This window comes from Poecilia reticulata, chromosome 15 (genome assembly GCF_904066995.2).
Source record: "Poecilia reticulata chromosome 15, P_reticulata-male-v2, whole genome shotgun sequence".
In the NCBI taxonomy this organism is placed as follows: domain Eukaryota; kingdom Metazoa; phylum Chordata; class Actinopteri; order Cyprinodontiformes; family Poeciliidae; genus Poecilia; species Poecilia reticulata.
Window position 1 is genome coordinate 12,989,811 of NC_088844.1, and position 16,826 is coordinate 13,006,636.

The window sequence follows — 16,826 nt, forward strand, 5'->3', positions numbered from 1 at the left end:
AATCTCCAAAGAGCAGGACCAGCCAGCAAGGCACGCCAATGGGAGCATATGTTCACACTGGTGACAGAGAGGAAGGACAGCTTAAGAAGAGAATAAAGAGCCAGAGATCAGAGTTGGATGATGACAGTGAAATTTTACTGTATGTCGTGCTTGATTTTTGACTTTCCTTCAGATCCTGCATGGGGATCTAGATTACACTACTGTACAAAGATTATTTAAAACACAACACGATATTAATGTGAAACTTTTTCTGCTTGAGAAAAACAAAGAAAGGAGTATTTAATGCCTTCTTGGCATTAGGGCAAGCTGGGATGAAACAACCTGATTTAAATACATAGAGTGATCAAACCTGGAAGCAGAGGCGGTCCTAGCCTGTTTAGCGCCCTGGGTGAACCACCTTACCGCCGGGGGCCACGGGGAGTAATGTGGTACATTGTGTTTTGCAGTAGGCACTATTGACATCCAAATCCTCTGGTTGTGAGAGTGGGCGGGTGGATCCCCCCCACGAGATGCTGCCCTGGGCGGTTGGCCATGTCGCCCATATCAGAAACCGCCACTGCCTGGAAGTGAGATAATAGTGTTTTTGCAGATAGGACTTGGTCTTGGGTGTGGGTTTGTGTTAGCCTGTGTGTGTGTGGGGGTGTGGAGTGGCAGAAGGAGGGGCTAACTCAAGGCACTGTTAATGCAAAAACCACCACTGAATGATGTTACGTGTTTTTCTGCAATTTAGCCGAAGTGTTGTTTAAAATCCGCTTTAGAGTCGCAGATTACATCCGACAGAGGGGTTTGTTCTCTAATTATCGGCTTATCCTAGTTGTGTTAATTGTAGGTCACACGTTGCTGAGTAAAACAGCAAACCCAGCTGAAAAAACAAAGCACACTGCTTACAGTGCACGCCTCACACTGTAAATTCAAAGCGCACTGTTGCGTAATTATTAAAACACTCTTCACATTGATGTTTAGGAAAATGATCTGCTGTTGTAGAAACACTTGTTGTCGAAGATGTCAGTCAACACACACTTCTAATCTGCTCACTATACAGTGAGTCTTTGAGAGGATCAGCAGTGTGTGACTGCATATTTCTCCAAAGAGACATTATTTTTCCCTTCAGTTCCTCTTGGCAGAGATCTGAGTGTTTGACCTTTTTAAAATGCAAAGCAATTCTTCTACTCCAGAGATTGAACAGGAGGCTCATGATTGTGCTACGAAATTTGAGCGACCCTAATGCAGTAACTCATAGAGAGGGAGAGCTGTTCTGCACCTGCTGAAGTCTCGACTCGGTTATGGGGATACAATAACACCTCCAAGGGTTATGTTAATCTTTAAAGACGGGTTATTCTTATGCTACTCCACTCTTTACTTCATTTGAATGAATATTTCACCGCAACCTTGAGTCGGTCCCTCGAATCATGTCTCATTGCATGATTGTTCTTTAAGCTAGCCGCTGCATACCAGCTCTGATTAAACTAAACGCTCATGGTCAACATTCGCTAATGTTATACGGGTTATCTGTTCATCAAGCAATCATTTAAAAAAAAAAAAAAAAAACCTCGTTTAACCCCTCCATTAATGACATGCTGTACGGTTTTAAAATAACATCGCACATAATTTGTCGTTCTTGAATCAGTGCAAACAGGAGTGCAGCTAATTTACCAGCTGGTAATTCATGATTCTCCTCGGCTTGAAAGTGCAGACGATGTGAAATTGAGAATTGAATAACTTTCTGAATATAGGATACAATGCTGAGCAGCTCGCGGGAGAGTAATTTACATTTGATAATGACATTAGATTGTGTGCCATTGTTCTGAACGTACCTCCTCCATTAAAGCCACGTATTATGCAACAGCAGAATCTGTTTTACTTTGGACATTTTATAGAGCATCTCATACAAAGCAGCCTCCTCAGAAACACAACTACCAAAAAAAAAGAAAAAAAAATTCATTTAAAAAAAGGTCTGTGTCATTTTTGTCAGCTTTGAGAGGCACTTTCTTTTCTTTATATTTCTACAAATGCCCCCAATAGAATATGATAGAAAGTTAGCGATTAAATTGGAAGGTAAGTATGAAAACAGCTTGTTGGTCTTGCTGAAGCATCTTTAGCTGTGGCTGCTTCCTCCTACAGCTGGAAATAGATTACCGAAGATACTTACGTTCAGCCAGCTGCCCGGACTCATTATTTAAGCAGAGTATGTGCTTTACGTTAGAGCCGAAAGCAGGAGATATCCAAAAATAACAGCAGTCTCCACAGCATTCAGCAAGAAACATAATTTAAACGTGTTCAGCTGCGTGTGCATGTTCCAATTAGAGGAACATGTCAAACGTGATTCACTTCACTCTCTGACATGTTTCTAATCATCTTTCCTGAATTAGCGGCCTTCTCTTGCTTGGGTGAGAGAAAAAAATATAGTGTAATGAAGCTCAGAGAGCTGTGAGGTCATCCTCCTGACTGCAATGCATAGGTGCATGTTAGCTAATGAGATTACAATTATCTTATGGTGTCGTTGTGAATGCAATTGCTGTCGATAAAACCAATAACATGGAGTTTATAATGCACAAATGATTGACTTGAAGCAGAATCTATCGCTTGAGACATGATGTGTTTCTAAAACAACATCCTTTTGATAGTGTTTCTCAAGGCTTTTTGAAAAATGTCCAACTCTTTCAAAGAAACTTTTCATTTACTGATCTGGCAAATAAATAGACATATGAATGTAATCGTTGTTAGTATGAAACAGGGAAGCACAGATGATAAGACACCCGCTGGTTTATGGCATCCAAGAGTGCCTTGCAAAAGAACAGCGAGGAGAGCTGGTAAGGTCACTGGAGTTTCCCTGTCCAATGTCCAGGTTCAGTTTTTAGACACTCCGCCAAAAAATGGTCAACTTAAGAGGTAACGTTTGAAGGAGCTGCAGAGATCCAATTTTGAAAGAAAGTCACATGAAATCTTCTTTACAAAAAACATGGGTAATTCAGCAACCTTCGCTTTAGTTAAATCAAGAATCCTGGTCAGAAAAAAAACCCTTCTGACTGCACTTTTTGATGTCATCTTAATTTACAAATTTAACAGAAATACATGGATGTAAATTGCATGCATTCTTTAAAATCTCCTACATTATCTAAAAAAAAATGTTCAACAATTAGTTTGTTGTAGTTTGGTAACAATTGTAATTTTGTTTGAACATTGTCTAACATTTCCTACACCCTCTTCACCTACTTTTTCATATTTCTCTTTTATTTCCCCTTTAATCATTTGATCACGTTGATTTGTTGAAGGATCCCAGAGTAACAACATCTTACTTTCTCCTGAAATTACAATAAGACGAATAAAACTGACTGCACAATCACAGTATAAAATGTATTCCTCCATTGCTGCAACGGCTGTGGTTGTAAATCCACATCAATTTCCTTCATATATAAACAATGAATTATTAATTCGGCTATCCTTGTATAAGCTATTATCTTGTTATCTCCCTGGTGGGATACTTTAGCAGACTGATGACTTTAAGGTCTGTGTGTACAGAGGTCTAATGTGATTGTTCTCACCACCTACACTCAGATTTGTATTCAATCTGTATATAAGGCTTTAAAAATACATGAAGGAATGTGATTTAATGAAAGGGTAGATCTGGGCTTCCAATACAGTTTGTTCTGTACCCCTTAAAGTCAGACTGGCAGACCTCACAGCTGGAACATGGACAAGGCTACAGCCAACACACTCCGAAGTACTCTGTTTATGCAACACACACACACACACACACACACACACACACACACACACACACACACACACACACACACACACACACACACACACACACACACACACACACACACACACACACACATGCCCCAGCACACGTACAGTCTCCTTGTGAAGTTTTGGCAGGGGAACTCTTATCTCTATTGGACAAACTCCTCGAGTGATGGGAATGTTCTCAGGATGTTATCTAGTCCTCTGTGGAAACGAGATAGCCAGACACCTTTATCACCACCCTCAGACTCTGGAGGGTCTCTGACCACTATGGTAACAAGGACTGTTCAGCTGCTATGGGACCCCAGCCAACTTACGGCCAGAAACCCCCCCCGCAGACTGTGCGGATTTGGAGTGATTGAAAGAGATTAAAGAGAGTCTCCTGGTTTGAGTTTAAACTACCCATAGGAATCAACTCAAAGACCATTTTGGACTCTGCAATTTGAAGGTCTGACTCTTTAAAGCCAGCTACAATAAACAGAGTCAAAACATTTTGATACATTTTTCCACCTTTTTTGGACAAAGTATCATGATCTTATTTGTGATTTTCCAAATGGATAAATTCTGCTATTGTGGAATAGTTTATTTGAGTGAAGTTAGACACTTTTACATATATTCTATTCAGCACTGTTTCGGCTGTTGAACTACAGAGACATTCATTGTTGCTCTCCTATATGTCTGTTAACAATAAAGAATCTGGCAAAGAACACACTCATTCATCCTTTAGTTGTTCAAGACATGCCTAAAAAAAGACACAAATATTCAGGCTAAAACTTTTTACCACGTTACATTTGACATTTACGATTTTTTAGGACTGTAGTTAATGAGGTCGCAGGTAATGAAAAACAATTTAGCTTTTGCTTGTAGGGTTAAATTATATCAAGCATACGTCACTTTGGATAAGTATTTGTCCCTTCTCTACAAAACATTCATTTTGTCTATTTAGTCAATTGGAGAAAGATTTGCTGACTTGCTTTCAATGATTGTCCTGCTGTGTAACAGAAGTATTAGTATATCATGAACTGATAACTGGACATTCTCCTTCAGGATCTTGTGAACTAATCATTGCTCCAGACCATTGTCCTACCAGAGCCATGTTTCACTGTTGGACTTTTCCTATAAAGCTATTTCAGTCTCAAGCCTGATGGAACAAGATGCTAATCAGCCCACAGAATAATTTTCTAAAAGTCATTTAGGAACATGTTTGAGGAAATGTGAGATGGGCCTTAGCAATCTTTTTGGTAATTTGTTGAATTTCTTTAGACCCAGGTATAATAACTTAACACAGAGTGGGTTAATTTGTTGCACAGTAAATTTTGTTCGACAAAGGAAATTATTCAAACGTGACGAGGACAGTAAGTTGTGACAGCAAAAAATTAAAAAAATAGTTGTAATTGGCAGAAAAATAAAGAATAACCACTAAATCGCCAGTCCAATTCTGCTACAAGTCCTATCATTATTGAATAGGTGGATAAATCGCACAACCTAAATCTGTCATATTTGACACAAGTAATTCTGCTGCATACAACAGAGTATGTCAAAACAGCACAGCAGCCTTTTAGAGAGGCACGCACACTAACACACACACACACACACATGCACGCACACACGCAATGTGCCATGGCAACACAAATCTTCTTTCTGTTGGTGTTATTTTGACTGTCTGGCAAATCCACCTCTTGTTTTCAAAGCATTTTTTGTCTCCCTCTAACAGGTGCAAAACCTCTCAACTCAGCACATCAAAGAGGCGCATGCACCTGCGAATAAATCACAGCAAATGGGAAGAATCCAGAGTAGAACCTCCTAACACCAAAGAGGTAGTATTCAAAGTGCCTGATTTAATATTTATGAGGTACAAGGCTTTGGTGGTTGAATGCTTGTTTACTGAGATGTGTCTTTTGTCCTTGGAATGAGGTTTGATATTCCACCAAGTAACTATATTTACATATACTCTTAGTTTCTGCCTCTGGATAACATCACACACACACACAAACAAAGGGAGAGAGAAATATTGAGATCTCACAGAACATATTGCATGCTGGTCCGTATTGACACGTTGTTTCAGCTCTCCAAAGAGCTCTTCTTCCCTTGAGATGTTTTAAAAGCCCTGCTGTTATTCTGACAAAGCTGCACGGTTACTTATAGTGATTTGTTGGAGATTTCTGTGCCAAGAAGAAGTTCTAAGTTACTCTAAGTCCATTCTACTTCACAATATTTCTCGAAAAATTATTTATAACATTTAACTTTCTTACAATTGACAGTCTTACAGCCACAAATGTTAATGTACTTCATTGGGATTTTATGCGATAGACTATCACAAAGTAGTGTATGATTGTTAAGTTGAGAAAAAAAAAAAGAGTTGTACTTTTTCATTCTCCTACACCAAATGCGGAAATCACCTCATTTCTAAATCAAGTTCACTAATCTGTTATTAAATGTAAATGTAAACACAGCTGTTCTCTAAATGTGATGAGGTTCATGAGAAAACATTATAAAGACAGGCTGAAAGGTTTGGGGGTAATGCAAGAATCTATAAAGCAGGGGCATAGTTAGATTATACAACAATTAGAAAAAATGTTATTTCTGAAAGAAAGCAATAAGCAATCCTGTTCACAGTTTCCCATAAGCCATCTGCAGAACAACATTAACATGTGCTCTACTTGGAGGAGACCAAAATTAAACAGTTTCTTGACAACAAATGGAAAATGTTGTGTTGTAAAAAACTAAGATAGTGAACCATCCTAAACACACTGTTAGCTATGGCGGTGGCAGTATCATATTGTGGTGATGCTTTTCTTTGTAGGTTCAGAACAGCTGGTTTAAGCTGATGGCCTGAGGTAATTACAGGGAAACCTTGAAAAATAAATCAGACCTTGCAGACTTCAGACTGGGGCACAGGTTCAGATACACTCACATACACAAAGCATTTTCATTTTGTTAGCATGGCCCAAGCAATGTCCAGATCTAAATGTAAATTAGGAAGCTGTGCAAAGCTTAGAAATCTATCTTTTCATGTGCTTCAAAGACCGGCAGAGTACAAAGCTAGCAGAGACCATAGAAAACTTGAAAGATGGCTACCAAAGATGGCCAAATTAGAAAATGTCACTTTTGTTTTGGTCTGTTACACAAATGCCAAATAAAATGCAAATGATGCTTGTGACTGTAACAAAAACTAAGCAAGTTCTAAAGAACATTTACATAAAATATCTATTTTGCTAGGCAATGTAATTTGCCACTCTTAAGGAGTGATTTGGCCAATGGAAATAAAATGGACATCAAGAGCAAAGCTGACTGATGTTGTCAGTGTTATGATCATTGTCGTACTTTCACTCTTGAGTCCCATGGTAGTTGTGCAGCTGCATTTAGGAATCACTGTTTGGCTCTTCTGAATTTACAAAGGGTCATAGTTCAACACAAATGTAGTTAAATAAAGCTAAAAAAAATTGTCTTAGTGTTTTGTTCTCTTATAGCAAAACAAGCTCCTACAAGGTTAATCTAGTACGCGGATGAGCTAATTACATCAGCTGAAAAAACACTGGTGAGAAAAGCCACCATCCCCAGTGAGCACTTAGAGAAAGAAAGCAGCTGGTCGTAGCGTTCTCTAAAGAAAAGGACTGGTCACAGATTCTTCTGGTTTTTCTTTTCTTTTCTTTTTTTTCTTTTTTCTTTCTTTTTTTTTCCTGTGGAGTGTTTTCCATAACTCTCCCACACTTCCTCTCCTCTTGTGGGAGCTGCAAACATATCCATCCATTTGATCCCCAAGGGTGAAACAAACCCATCCATTATGACTCAAATCAGGCCTAATTTATTTCACATGCTCAAATTTAATGTCGTCATGTTGATACACATTGAATTAAAATAGCTACATTCTTTTGGTAATTATTTTCCACACATGTTCCCTCCCAAAGCGGGCTCATTTCACACAGAGGTTTTGGTTATTAGATCTCTCACGAAGCAAAGGACTTGTGTGCATGAGCACGCCAGATCAGGACTCATGCATATCTACTGCCCCCACCTGGCAAACATGGAAACTATCAACGTAACAGTGTTAAAAGATTATATTATAGGCAGGCTCTTATTTGCTGGAAGTACATTTTGACACTTCCAAGATGAACTTGGGTTTATGGGCCATAAAATAATAAAGAGGGAGAGAGAATGAATTGCTCGGCAAAGGTAATTTAAATTACTGTAAATATAAAGGTGTGTTCAAGAGAACTTTGCATTTTGCACAAGTTTGAAGAAATTAGTTTTAGTGGTAAAAGTGTGAAGAGGTTTATTGCTCATACGTAATTATTCAAGTGACTTTTCTGTGCCCTTTCCAGCGTATTTGGGTAAATGTTTTGTGGACTTTGGACACCATTTAAAGGCTTCAGGAGAGGCCTTAGATTAAAAGGGTATAAGAGATTTTTGGTACATGGGGATTCGAGCAATATTTGAATCTCAAAAGTGTAATGCTATGTAAGATACATTTTTTTAGTAGTTTTGTCAAATATTTAATTATTTACAGTATTACAATTCGGGGGCTGCACAGTGGCGTAGTTGGTAGAGCTGTTGCCTTGCAGCAAGAAGGTTCTGGGTTCAATTCCCAGCCCCTGTCTTTCTGCATGGAGTTTGCATGTTCTCCCTGTGCATGCGTGGGTTTTCTCCGGGTACTCCAGTTTCCTCCCACAGTCCAAAAACATGACTGTCAGGTTAATTGGCCTCTCCAAATTGTCCCTAGGTGTGAGTGAGTGTGTGTGTGTGTCTCTGTGTTGCTCTGCGACAGACTGGCGACCTGTCCAGGGTGTACCCCGCCTCTCGCCCGGCACGCCAGCTGGAGATAGGCACCAGCACCCCTCCTGACCCCACTGAGGGACAAGGGTGTAAGAAAATGGATGGATTACAATTTGGTTCAATTTAAACTTTATTAAAAGACATGGAGTCCTGGTCCATAGTTGAGATAAAATGACACAATAACACATATTTCTTTCTTTGCTATCATCTGAAGTTGTGTTTTTGAACCAACACTTGGTCTGCGTGTCCTAAAATTAAAACTCACTTAATCTTTTATTCCAGCCACCCAAACGTTTTCATCGTATGTCTGGAGGTTTTCACCTTCAGCGTCCTGAAGGTGGCGACAGGTTGGCAGTTATCAGCACATCCAGACCAACTGGGACATGGGCTGTGTCTTGTCCAAACCACATGAATTGCTCCCTTGACTTCTCAAAGGCCTCTTCTGACCTCAGTTTGTGGTTTCGAGGGAACCTCCTGTTCTTGGTAGGTACACTAAAGACCTCCACTGAAGTAAAGTCAGGTTGGCTTGGAGAGAAGCTGCATACAGGCTCTTCACCTGAATCGTGGGTTAGACAGACCTGAGTCTTGGTTTGCATATGATCACCAGAATACTTCCTTCGTCCCACACCCTGATGTACACAAACACAGAAAAGACACACATGTGGAAAGGACATTAGCGTATAGAAGCGCATCCTTCATGTGCTGAAACTAAATAAATACTCACATTAGAGAAGACTGAGATGCTACTTTTTAAGGTGGTCTTATTGTCATGACATGATAATGGATAATCCTCCCTGGAACGCTGGAAAGCAGCAGAAAAAAATCAAATTCCTGTGTTTGTATCGATCGCTGCACAGTTTGGAAGCTTTCCTTTCAGCTTCCAAGAAGAGTAGCTAAACCCCAGATCATTTTTTGCTTGATAAGCTGTCTAAATTGTTATGGGTGCTATTTTTTATGTTTGCATGGAAATTTAATAAAAATTTCCTGTAAATTTGCTTAAATCTTCAATATTTGCCATTCAAGCTTTAATAACATAAAAAAAAGTTGCTATTCACTTTTTTGAGAAACTTGTGAAAGGGGTCTGAAAGGTCACAAAATATAGCAATCAAGTGTTAAGCTGGAAAACAAGATGGTGAGGTTGTGCTTTCCCTGGGGAGTTAACTACACTTTATGTGTCACATCTCTGTGACACATGAATTTCCTCAAACTTATTTTCTCTTGTACATTTTCAAATCGTCTAAGGGAGTAACAGCAATAAACGAAAATATTCACAACACAACAGAACTCAATGTCAAAAATCTGATTTCATTGGCTAATTTGGACAGAACAATGTATTTCAATTCCTAAACACATGAACACACAGACCTGGTGAAATTTACATTTAGGATAGCGCTTCACATGCCAATCCTGAGGCAACAATGTATTAGTCTCACTCAGCATAGCTCCAGTAGTCGTACAGGCTTCACGAGATGCTATCTTTGAACAGTGTGGATGGGCAAACTGAGGACAAAGACAAATAAAACCAGAATGCATTTAGTTTTGAGTGTTTTGCTGCATAAGGTCAATCAAATGTACAGTTCCTTACCCACTGGCCATCCTTGTCCATACCACGGTAGCGTTTTCCACCTTTCACCATTTTGACACAGTTTGAGACGTCACTATTGAGTGGTTTCAGTGGAACCAAACACACACATTATGTTCAGCTTAACAGCTAAATAAAATTGCAGTGACCATGGAAACCTGGAACAGGCAACATGCAATCTGATACCAGATCGCCACGGAGCTGCAGATCTGGAATTCTGACAGCAATACAGAACGGGGAAAGTAGTCCAGTTTATTTGCTCAGGAAATTGAATAATAGCTTGTACAATCTTCTCTCTGAAGTAGTGCTAGCGAGCAATCTGGGACACTTTGCTGTCAAGAAACACATTAAACTGTGGGACAATACAGAATAAAAGATATTTCTATTCTTAAGCAGTTGCAAAAGTCAGAGCAATGTGTAAAATGCAAATGAGAGGACATTTACAAATAATGTTCATAAAATATTGAGATGTGTTTTGTCATTTTCTGACATTAATATAAACACGGTGAACCAAGTGCAGAATTCTGAAACATTTTTACATTAGACAAACTAGTCACTGATTAAATACATTGTATTATTGTATTATTATCAGGGGTGAAAGTAAGAGGGTACGGCAGGGTACTGCGTACCCCTAAAAGAGTTAGAGGGGTTACGGAGTACCTGCAAGAGAGAGGAGCGGCTGTCAGCTGTAAAAAATCAGTGGGTTCACTGTGCAGCCGTGAGTTCACCCACTAATTAGCCGTGACTGATTAGTTTTTCAAGAACAATCTAGAACAGACTTAATCAGTTAATAAATAACTTTTTTCCCATGTCAAATGGTCTCTGAACTGTTCGTGCTTTGCTAGAGCAGGGCTGCAACACGTCGATCGAAGAAGGTTTTGAGTCGATCTCAGCATTAGGTGACAAACTGAACGCTGCCAGGAGGCTGAGAGCAGCACGTCCTCCTCTTACTCCTTATCAAAATGTTAATAACTTTATTAAAGAACAACAACAAAAAATCAACAAAACGTGTTCAAATTAATGATTCAACAACAATAACAATCTCAGTAATTATTGTTTCAACAAGGTGTTGCGCAATTCTGTGCGTTTCGGTTCCATTATCAAAATAACGAGCAGAGCAGGAGTTTAAAATTAAAACTAATCAACCTCCACTGTGTTCAGGGAGCGCTTATTAATACTCGCAAAATAAATATCAAGCCTGAAAACCTGATATCGTAAAGGACTGAATGTTATGTTTTTAACGTAATATTGCCATGGCAACGGGTGTGCTTAAATGACAGAGAGAGACGGACAGTAAAAAGGTGCGAGTGGTTTAGAGTTGATCACCTGCTCGGGTAGTTTTACCTTTGTCTTGGCGCATCACAGCCGCTGTAGTTTCTGAACATTCAATAAACTACAGACTTAGACTAATTACCTCGTTCTTTGTGAGTAGGCCTATACGTCAATCACAACAAACATCAAACACGGTAAATATGTTTCATTAAGTATTTAATAAGCACATGTCTTCTACCGCGATAATTGTGTGAAAATAAATTAATTGTCTAATATAAAAAATTATTTGGTGCTGTCAGGCTCAGAGTCTGAGAGGCTTTTCCTTTATCAAACAATTTTCTTTTTTTACCTCTTATTTAGTGGAAATATTGATGTTGATGAGACTTTCTCCAAAATAATAACGTTTTTCAACCTTTATAGCTCCACTGTTGAAAATGAGAAGCTAACATTTACAAATGACATTGAAATAAAATCTAGTCCAACATCTGGTTTGAGGTGATTCCTCTGGAACCTGTTGGAGGAAAAATATCCCAACTTCAGAAGATGAGCTTTAACCTAACAGAGCTCTGTGGTTCCTCCTATCAGTATGAGAGTCAGGGTGAGGAGGCGCCATGTTAGGAAGAGAAGTGGAAGCAGCAGGATCTTCAGAACAAACAGGTCATGATGCTGGGCTACTGATTGTCCCTCTGTCTGGACACAGGATCAATATAACCAGTTTAAAAGCTAAAATGAATGGTTATATGCCAGACATGGAAAACTGGAACTGGGATGCACTCCATGCCATGATGTTCAGAATTTAGGTCTCATGGCATCTCAAGGTGTCAACATTACAGCCAGTGGGCTGAAGGAAATACAGCTTTATTTTGTAGCAATTCAAGAGCTACCCAACTCATATATATATATATATATATATATATATATATATATATATATATATATATATATATATATATATATATATATATATATATGATGACATTTCTTTAAAAGTAGCTAAATTTCGCTTGAGCACTGACTTTTGAATGTGTGAGTGTTTTATTTTTTTAACAAGATCATTGCCACAGTTACATGCATTTCCAATCACTGCAAAATGATTGGAGTGAAGCATTTCTGGAATTGATATTTGATGCTTTGGGCTAAAACTCTTTTTGTTTACAACTGCCTTTGATTGACAATTGTAAAATAGACTTTTTCTGACATGCTTCACAATTGGACTATTAATTTCCATTATTTCTCTTTATTCTGCCACTGCAATTTAATGCGTTCTTTATTTGCTGTTTTTTTATGCAAAGCACTTAGAACTACCTTCTTGCTGAAGTATGCTACCCATAAACTATTGGTTTCAAAGGTTTTATGTACTGGGAAATGTGGGTTTCTTCCCAAATTTCTTATTTTGTAATTATGTTTATCTTTACTCATTCCTTATTTTATTATCCTAAGTAACAGAATATACACAACCTACATGAATCTTTAAAAAAATATATATATTTCTATTTTCATGCATTAGAGCAAGGGGAAACAATGTTCTATGAAAAATAATGAAACATGTTTGGAAAGAAAGTTTCATACTCATGGTGCGTTAAATAGAAAAAGCACGTGTTTATGCATGATGACAAAAAGAAAAAAAGTATAGCATGTTCCTTTACTTTTATTATGGCTTACAAATAAAAACCCACCAGAATATAATCAATTTAAATCTGGTACAGTTTTTCTGTTTACAAAGCAAGGTTCCTTTTACAAAGACTTAAAATCCTAAGAAGAAACAAAACAAAACAAAAAAAAAATACCAGCAAACAAAAAAATATCATCCTATACCTCTTAAAACAAGAACTTGCATTCAACTAAAGATTTTCAGTGTTTTTATAATTATGTTGAAACACACTTAGCTGAGAATCTGCTCATAATTGGATACTATATTTTAACAAACACATTTTGCAGCTCATAGCTGATATTTAAATACAGCAGACATTTGTTGTCCCATGCATGTTCCATTTTGTGTTATTATTGATGCCTTCCTTTAAACAAACACAGATTGATAAATGTCTCTACTATGAAGTCAGGGTTAGCGATACCAGACATTTTCTGAAGGAGAGATGCTGTTTTAATCTCAACTTCCTGTCTAGAGTCTTGAACTCCTGAGGACAAGAGAAGAAAGTCCACAGTTTAAAGGGCATGTTAAGTGGGTTACCATTAAAACATAGAGTCTGTAGTCCAACATGTTTGGATCAATGGAAGGTTAAATATAAATTTTAACAATATTGAGAATTTTAAGTGAAACAACCAAACGGAAGAAAAAAAAAAGTGAAAACATTTTATATATAAATATACGCATCTAAAAGGAGAGAACTCTTACCCTGAATGACAGACTGAGATGTTTCTCTCACACCATCCGTAGCGTCTGTCACTAAGTGAGTAAAGCGTTTTCCTCTTTCCCCGTGGAAATGCTTCTTCAGCTGTTTGTCCAGATGTTGCCACCTGGTAAAAAGAAGTAACTTCAGGGGAAAAAAGAAACAAAGAAAGAAAGAAAGAAACAAACAAACAAACAAACCAAAAAAACCCATTGACCGCCATTTCATCCTTTCACAATGACTAGATAATTGTTTCTCAAGCTTTGATTACAACATTGATCTCACTTTAATGCTCTTACGTTTGCATTAAGTTGTTGTGTTCATTCAGTCGATCTGCTTCAGCACTCTTTTCCTCTATCCATCGCTGCACGAGTTCCTCTTTGTCTCTGTGGGCCTGCTCCAGCGCCTCCTTCAGTTTGGTCCGCTCCGAGCGCAGGGCCACCAGCTCTTTGGACTGACACTCCATGGTGAACTCAAACTCTTGGAGGACAGCCTTTAAGTTGTTTTTCGCTCTAGCCAGAGTAAGCGCCTCTTGGCGGTGTTGTGACACACTGGAACAGCAAAGTTGTGAAACGGTCATCATGCATTGATCCCTCTGTAGTTCTGTTCCTAAACGCAGATATTTGATTTCAAAGTACAAGTTAAAAAACCTTAACAAGCTTTTTTTTTTCTTAAATGGGTTCAGATGTCATCTCAACCAATTTTTCTGAGTAATATTAAGAAGACACACAGACTAACTCTGATCATACTTGTTCATAGTTCAATATTCTAACCAAGAATGCTCTGAAAAAGAAAAGCTGGTTTGAAAAAAAATAGAAGCCTAATATAGATGTTAAAGTTAAAGGAAAACTAGAACACCCTGTTAAACATTTATTTTTTTTAATCCTAAATGGAAATCCTCTGGTTTGTGTATTCTTCTAAGAGCTGAGTTGGCAATAGAGTGATAAAGAGCGATAATGACGAGATGACCTAAAGAGCCAAAGAGGAGGACAGACTGCGCACGTTCCAAAACAAGATATTGTGCCTTGGTTCAACTTGTTTAAAATTCAATTGACTTGGTTCTTTCACAGAAGCCACTCTTCAATCTTTCAGCAAGAGAATCTTTAAGATTATTTAAAATTCAGTTCAAAAATAGCCAAACACCCAACAACCCTCTGGCCTCAGAAAGTAAACTCCACATTTAAGCCACTGCTGGTGATCCTTGGGCGATTGATTCTGAAAATAAATCAGAAATGTTTTCATCATACACTCCACTCATGCAGTTTAGGTTCCCTGAAACAGAGAACAAACCAGTCCAGATAGCTAGAATGTTAAAAGACATTTTTTGAAACGGATCATTTGTCCAATGAGACTGATATGATTTTTAATAGAAACAGATGCTTCTCATGCATAGTGCTCAAGCTTTAGTAGTCAGATAGTAATCTTAAGTGAAGTAAGTTATTTCATGCAATTTCTGTGCACGTTTCTTTTGTCTAAGAGGCAAAAAAAAAAAGCCTAATATAGATTAGGCTTTTGGTAGGGAATTGCCAGGATGTACGTTACCGTGACTGGCAGTACTGGACCTCAGCTTCTTTTACATACAAGACTGAGGTCATGTCGGAGACAGTTTGAGACAGCTGGGGAGACAAAAAAGGGGATTGGATAATTGAATTATGAGAAGATATCATGAGTTTAAAGGTCAGGAACCGAACAAATCAAATAGCAATGACTTGAAGAGTGTAGTTAGTGCTGCAAGCCGTATTCCATAATAATGCCTGTAAATGATGAAAAATGTGCCCAAACCTTCTAACTTGTGCCCATAGAATATACAGCAGTTCAAGCATTTATTTCTCCCTTTTTTTAATGGATATGACATATGACATAAATTTCTCAGGAGAAATTTAAATATTACATAAACCAATTTCTAATACTGAAATACTGAAACTACTTGTCAAAATGAACAGAACTAAGCTCCGTCTGTAATGACTACATAAATGAGTTTTACTTGCTGAACTCAAACAGCCTAACAAAGAATAATCTTTGGATTTTATGTTAATTTACGCATGTCTACCTGTAGGTTTCAGAACTTTTTAATGCGTTTCCCATTAAACTCACCTTCTCTGCCAAGTGTTCACTTTCTCTCAGCTGGAGTTGAAGGAGTTTGGCGTTTATGTCAACTTCTACTCCTGCTCGTTCCAAACTAAAATAAAATAACAAATACATAAATAACTAAAAAGATAAATGAAATACAACGTCGATGTCTCAAAAAGAATAGGTCATACTAACCTTTTACATTGAAGATCCTCCAAAATCCCTGTGCGAATTTCAAATTGGTCCTCCAGCTGAGAGACTGGAGGGACAAAGCAGTGATTATCATAAACGAGGATCAGTAAATATGTTGAAATTGTTCTTACATCTATTGAAAACGCCAACATATGGTAGTTTTTCTTTATCGTCTCTTATAAGAAGTTGAGATCGCACGTGATTCTTCCAGCTCCCCATTGTTACACGTGAACTGCTCCTCAGTTTATTCCTGTTCAGAAGCCTTGAGCTGTCGACTCTGTTCTGCGGAAAAAATGAACTCTTAGTCATCACCAGGAGAATTTGCGTCCAGCAGCGAAGTGTCGCAACTCGTCCCTGTTCAGTCAGCAGCGTGACATTCCCTGAATGTAGGTTATAATCTAATATAATATAATATCAATGCATCAATGAGCGAAATTCGTTTTAAACTGGATATAAATACATTAAATTAATACTTTAAATTACAAAATACATATTAAATGTGGAAAGATAATTCATTACATGTGTATTCATCATTTTTTAAAAATGGATATATGAGTTTTTATTTTAGTTTAAATGTTCAACATTCCTGTGTTGCAACATATGGACTCTTTATATGTTTCAGCTGTCAGGCTCACCAGCTGAGCGGGGATAATAATGCCACAGGTTATTGGTCTGCTTCGATCCTATGGTGTGTTTTACGAGCGCAGTGGTGGCTTAAGTTATTTAATGACTTAAACCTGCAGCACAAATATAGTAATATTTGTTAAGCAAAGTATGTATTTATATCGAATTGTGGTCCTTGAAAATATAAAAAAGTGTCAAACTGGCCGTAAATTTCA

The 16,826-nt window shown here is 37.9% G+C and overlaps 2 protein-coding genes across 3 annotated transcripts; both read right to left on the reverse strand.

Annotated features, from left to right (window-relative positions):
* Window positions 1-8,635: 8,635 nt before the first annotated feature.
* Window positions 8,636-10,277, reverse strand: tex36 (testis expressed 36). Its single transcript, XM_008429311.2, has 4 exons — window positions 10,109-10,277; window positions 9,889-10,023; window positions 9,248-9,325; window positions 8,636-9,152 (listed from the first exon to the last, which is right to left on the reverse strand). The coding sequence occupies exons 1-4, from the start codon at window positions 10,157-10,159 to the stop codon at window positions 8,847-8,849; spliced, it is 570 nt and encodes a 189-aa protein (XP_008427533.2). The 5' UTR covers window positions 10,160-10,277; the 3' UTR covers window positions 8,636-8,846.
* A 2,727-nt stretch (window positions 10,278-13,004) lies between these two features.
* On the reverse strand, window positions 13,005-16,372 carry LOC103476758 (autophagy-related protein 16). Of its 2 annotated transcripts, none has more exons than XM_008429312.2 (7): window positions 16,119-16,372; window positions 15,991-16,054; window positions 15,820-15,904; window positions 15,268-15,341; window positions 14,025-14,276; window positions 13,731-13,852; window positions 13,005-13,512 (listed from the first exon to the last, which is right to left on the reverse strand). In XM_008429312.2, exons 1-7 carry the CDS (start codon window positions 16,294-16,296, stop codon window positions 13,379-13,381), a joined length of 909 nt encoding a protein of 302 aa, XP_008427534.2. In that variant the 5' UTR covers window positions 16,297-16,372; the 3' UTR covers window positions 13,005-13,378. The 2 variants fall into 2 exon arrangements, 1 of the variants encoding a protein (XP_008427534.2); XR_014091141.1 differs by having other exon boundaries at window positions 13,374-13,512; window positions 13,731-13,869.
* Between the last annotated feature and the right edge of the window lie 454 nt (window positions 16,373-16,826).

What these genes read in the sequence shown, in the direction of transcription:
- tex36 (XM_008429311.2), bottom strand. Translation starts at nt 10,159, where the DNA reads ATGGTGAAAGGTGGAAAACGCTACCGTGGTATGGACAAGGATGGCCAG. An exon ending in TGGACAAGGATGGCCAGTGG is followed by an intron (nt 10,024 to 10,108) that starts GTAAGGAACTGT and finishes CTTTGTCCTCAG; the next exon opens with TTTGCCCATCCACACTGTTC. An exon ending in GCATCTCAGTCTTCTCTAAT is followed by an intron (nt 9,153 to 9,247) that starts GTGAGTATTTAT and finishes TGTGTACATCAG; the next exon opens with GGTGTGGGACGAAGGAAGTA.
- LOC103476758 (XM_008429312.2), bottom strand. Translation starts at nt 16,296, where the DNA reads ATGACTAAGAGTTCATTTTTTCCGCAGAACAGAGTCGACAGCTCAAGG. An exon ending in GTGAACACTTGGCAGAGAAG is followed by an intron (nt 15,342 to 15,819) that starts GTGAGTTTAATG and finishes TTGTCTCCCCAG; the next exon opens with CTGTCTCAAACTGTCTCCGA. An exon ending in ATCTCAGTCTGTCATTCAGG is followed by an intron (nt 13,513 to 13,730) that starts GTAAGAGTTCTC and finishes TCTTGTCCTCAG; the next exon opens with GAGTTCAAGACTCTAGACAG.